The sequence below is a fragment of the Leptopilina heterotoma genome, unplaced genomic scaffold, assembly GCF_015476425.1.
Source record: "Leptopilina heterotoma isolate Lh14 unplaced genomic scaffold, ASM1547642v1 Lhet_41, whole genome shotgun sequence".
NCBI classification, from domain to species: Eukaryota; Metazoa; Arthropoda; class Insecta; order Hymenoptera; family Figitidae; genus Leptopilina; species Leptopilina heterotoma.
The window spans coordinates 47,185-52,084 of record NW_025111071.1 but is presented as its reverse complement, the minus strand read 5'-3'; the positions used below and the strand labels follow the sequence as shown (position 1 = coordinate 52,084).

The 4,900-nt window shown below is 31.4% G+C and overlaps 1 protein-coding gene across 1 annotated transcript; it reads right to left on the bottom strand.

Annotated features, from left to right (window-relative positions):
• Positions 1-2,184: 2,184 nt before the first annotated feature.
• On the bottom strand, positions 2,185-4,168 carry LOC122506345 (arginine/serine-rich coiled-coil protein 2-like). Its single transcript, XM_043618460.1, has 4 exons — positions 4,135-4,168; positions 3,088-3,204; positions 2,972-3,040; positions 2,185-2,717 (listed from the first exon to the last, which is right to left on the bottom strand). Exons 1-4 carry the CDS (start codon positions 4,166-4,168, stop codon positions 2,185-2,187), a joined length of 753 nt encoding a protein of 250 aa, XP_043474395.1.
• Positions 4,169-4,900: the final 732 nt, after the last annotated feature.

The window sequence follows — 4,900 nt, the reverse complement described above, 5'->3', positions numbered from 1 at the left end:
TGTTTCAAAAAAAAACCTTACGATTTTTTCGGTAATTTCTCGATTTTGGGCGCCATATTGGTTTCCCTGATGGTCGAAATGCTTTTTTGACCCCGAAATCTAAAAGAGCGGACCCTAATACCCCTTAGTACCGACGGGTTTTAAAAAGTCTAATCATTTAGGATAAAAATTCTTACCTTGAAATTCAGTCAAAAATTTTGGACATTTGGGCGTTAATGGGTTAATAATGTGAAATGAAATATAGATTTAAACAATAAATAATAATTTCATAACAAATAAATAAATAACTTGATTTGTTAAAAATAAGTTATAAATAAAAGTACGAAAACTCTAAAAACATTTTTTTTTAATAATAAATTCAATTGAAATTGTAATACTTTATAAAGTCTTTAATATTGTTAATAATATTGGTTAATTAATTCTTTATATATTAAAAAGGATAATAATTTGCAGCAAAGAGAAATAAAAAGAGATAAAAGTATATAGGTATAAAAAGAGAAAGATATAACGAGATAATAGGGTATAAAAAGGGATAGAAATTTGGAGATAAAAAGGTATAATATTTTGGGTAGGTATGCAAAGTGACTATTTCATAGGGATAGAAAAATCTTTATCTCTTTTTATCTCCAAAATTCTATCTTTTTACTTCCAGTAGGGATTGCAAATTTTAAAAAAGTGTTTAATTGTTCTTTTTAGGTTGATATACATAATGATGCGTAATTATATACGGAAAACGAAGCTTATTTACTAAGAAATTGGTGGTCGTCTAAAGAAAATTGGTTAAACCTCTGATTCTAGTTCAGATGAATTTAAATACAATAATTGCAATTCAGAAAATGTTCAATACATATTTATAATACTTGAGATAATAATATTCAATAGTCTAAATCCAATAAAATAAAGAAAACGAAAATTTACTGATTTTCTATAACATTTTTAGCAGTCGAATTCTTTTAACTATCCTTACCCGGGTGCTGGGGCAAGGATAGTTAACATTTTTTTTTACTTTTTCATTCGTATCTCGTAGGAATTTGAGTCTACAGTAAAATAATGTATAGCAAAATTATAGCCAAATAACCAAGCTTTCCAAAAATACTTTTCGTTTGCAGATACATATTCAAGTTTGGCCGCTAGATCCGAAAAGCGTAAGCCTACCTATCCTTGCCCCATCCTCCCCTATACATGGAATAAAAATAAATGTCGAATCGAGATTAGAAATTTGTTTATAACATTTATTTAAGAATTTTGTTATTAATAAAAAATTTAATATTATATATCAAATCAAATTCGTATTTTTGTCTCCAAGTGCTACAAGCAGGGTCTCTACTAAGTCGTATTAACCGAGTTCTGCTGTAATTATAAATTCACTAATAAAATATATTTGCATAATTAATAAAAAGTATAATAAATTAATAATAAATAAAAATGTATAAAAATTTGATAAAATAATTTTTAAATGCTTCTTTTTAACTTCTTGGTAAAAACTAAACAAACAATTTTCCTTTAATTTCTTTATTCTTCGCTTTTATATTATTATTATTACACGGAGAGAAGCCCTGCTGAAAGTATATGGATACGAATTCTATCCAATTTAATATTTTTAAATCCAAAAGATTAATAAAGATAGATTATTTCTATCTTATTTTATTCGTGTCATTCCTGTTTTATTCTAAAGTTATCCATGACAATCCATATGTATCCTTCTTTTCATCCACATAAATTTGTATACAAATAAATCTCAAGAATGTTATCCAAACCAATCATAACACTATCTATTCAATCCTTTAAAATTTAATCAATCACTATTTATCTTAACTTTTCTATCCAAATTTATTCTGGTTTTTTCTTTGTTAATCTCTTGTAATCCCTACATTTATCCATTGTATTTCACATCCATACGAATCACTTAAATTCTATCTTAATCAATCATTTCTTTACCTCTTTCAATCAAAGAGGAAACCATTCTTTCTTAATCATATTTTTTATCAAACATAATCTATTTTAAATAATCTTCAACATTTTCTATTTCATGATCTAGTTAGAGTTTTATATCTTGTGACGTGAATAATTTGGCACGTTACGTCCGATATAGAGAAATATAGAAGTAAATAAAATAACGTTCCTTTCGGACACTTCGTTGCGCAAGTCTCAGCTCCTCAATTCGATCTTGTAAAATTATAAGGTTTATTTTGCGTTTTGTTTACTGCTTTTATTTTTTTTATATTGCGACGAGCCATTCTTGGATTCTATGTTACTTCGAGATGAGGAAAAACTGTTTTTCAAATTGGGATGTCTCTGGGATCGTTTTCCCATGGCTTCTAATATTTCGGCTTCTAGGGGAGGAGCCTCTGTTAGTTTTGCCAACTCCGATGCTGGATTTTTCGAAGCACTAGAATCAATGAGGTTAGATCCACTGGGAACATCAGTTTCCTTTTCTGTTTGTTTGTCAAATTGAGTCGCATTATACTTTGGAGGGATCTGTTGGTTAGATGCATTTGAAGACCCATTGCCGCCTAGAGATAATTCAGGTGCACCAGTTTCAGTTGTGAAATCACTTTGTGTTTGTCCCGTGAAATGAGGTGTATATGATCTTGATGACGAATGCCTCGAAGGAGATCTAGAAGAATCTTTTGTTCTCTTGGAACGTGATCGACTTCTTTCCCGTGAGCGAGACCAAGATCTACTTCTCGAAGAATAATACGACGACTGGCTTCTACCTACACAGAGATAAACGACGCAATAATGAAATTTAATTATATTTTAGAAAAGTTTTTTTTTTTTTTTTAAGAATAATCAGTACTTGACTGAATACACCAAGGTAATACAAATTTATTAATCATCTCGACTAATAAAAAATTGTTGTGCTTGACAACATTTTTTGAATGGCATAGAAAACATTGTTTTCTTTGGAACTTGTCCATATAACTTAGGTGTCAAAAACGTTACTTGAACGTTGTGTCTTTCGACTGACCCTTTTTGCCTATTTCATATAAATTTGACTGCTGATATCGTGTCGAACGTTGTTCGTCTCGTATCAGGTCTGTGAAAAGGTAAAGACGCCATGACAGCTTAAGGAATCGTACTTACGTTTTCGCTTTAATCGATGAATTTCCTTATCTTGCTCCTTTAATTTTTCGTTTATTAGACGAAGCTCCTTCAGTATTTGATCGTCCTTATCTTCCCGAGAGTGTTTTTTATGTTTTCCTATTGTAATATTTAAAAGAAACACACAGTTCAAAAACCAACGTGGCTTCCCTTGTGGCACAAGGAAAAGGAATGAAACCGGACCTTATTCCGCGGACTATGTACACGTATGTACACGTATGTACTGTGTGGGGAATTAGTTATTTGAATTTCCCTCTCGAACCCCTCCAGCGAGGAGTGGGGATTGTGTGAATGTACATGTGTGTGCTTGGCTATGGCCATTACTGTTTTCGGAGTCTCGAGACTAAGTTGTCGTATACATAAGTTTATATGTAAATCAGATTGATATAATAAATTATATTTGAGTTTTATAATTATATTTAATAATTAATCCCGAACACAAAAGGGATATATACAATAATTGAATTGTGTAACCATATCCCACAATTGGTGACCCCGACGTGATCGGGATGACATCGGATTTTCAATCTACCTTAATCTAAGTTGCTAAGTGCAATCCGATTCTTAGTTCAATTGTTTTTGAAACAAAAAAATTTTTCTATTAATTTGGTTACAAAATTTACGACTTTCTCATAATAAAAACTGTGAATTTTTCGACTCATAAATACGACCACATGTTGCAATGAGGACCGCCATTTTTGTATGTGCGACAAGACGACAACCTTCATCAGGAGTTCTCCACATTTGTTGAATCCTGAGAGATTTTATTCGACCGATTCAGTTTTGGAAAACATCGAATCTTAATTACGACAAAATTTGAAACGCACTTGTTCGTATGAACGAGGTTCCTGACTACATGGTTGAACGAGACAGCATCGAGCCGTCGACTCGGAACTGGAGACAGTCACTCATCTTCGAGGAATTTCTGATTGAGTTCCTGATGGTATCGTTCACGTTTTTGGACATATTTTGGTGAGATAGCTGCTCAATTTTTTTTCCGCTTTTTGAAAACGGCGCATGGGCACTCACTACTCTGAGCCCATGCAGCAGGTGCGTAACGCATATTAACCTGTTTTTAGCAATATAGCAGTTTTCACTTTCCTCTCCCTTATGATTTCTCCTCTTTCATGAAAATTTCCTGTTGACGTCTGCTGTTCACAATATCTGGAGGTTTTCCCGGGGACCTTGCCGAGAATTTTTCTACATTCTCAACACCAACCGATGATTAATACCAGACAACACAATGGATTTTTTCATCATCATTAAAGGACATATCAATACGAGTAAGGAGTATGCAGCTTATGGGACCATCATCTTCGGCATTTGCGTATTATTTTATTTAATGTTTGTGAGTATGTATGTTTTTTCGTGAAAAGTCCCGTGATTTTTTTTCTTATTTTCTGACGAGATTTCGATCGAGAAAAATTTCTTTTCAAAACGCAATTTTACCTTCGTACAAATTCTGTAGTTTCAAAATTTTATTTCGAGTTAATTTAAATATAAATAAATTTTTGTTTCGGATTTCAATACGTATAATATTTGTGTTTGAATTTAAACATTGACTGCTTTGTTTTGAGACGATCAATTTATTTGAAAGTTTAACCTTTCATGGCAGTGTTGATGTTTTCATTTTAAATGCTTGTGAAATAATCATTGATAATTATTTTCGCGTTGAAATTTTACCTTCGAAGTATTTTTGTCATTTGTCTTACGAAATTATTTTTATTTAAAAAATTTTTTTATTTAAAGTGTGACACGACAGAATTTAAAAAAGAAAAAAATTCTTTTACGCGTT

Coding starts and splice junctions, on each gene's coding strand:
- LOC122506345 (XM_043618460.1), bottom strand. CDS start 4,168: ATGCGTTACGCACCTGCTGCATGGGCTCAGAGTA. Junction 3,041..3,087: donor TCATCGATTAAAGCGAAAAC/GTAAGTACGATT, acceptor ACCTTTTCACAG/ACCTGATACGAGACGAACAA. Junction 2,718..2,971: donor ATATGAAATAGGCAAAAAGG/GTCAGTCGAAAG, acceptor ATCTCTGTGTAG/GTAGAAGCCAGTCGTCGTAT.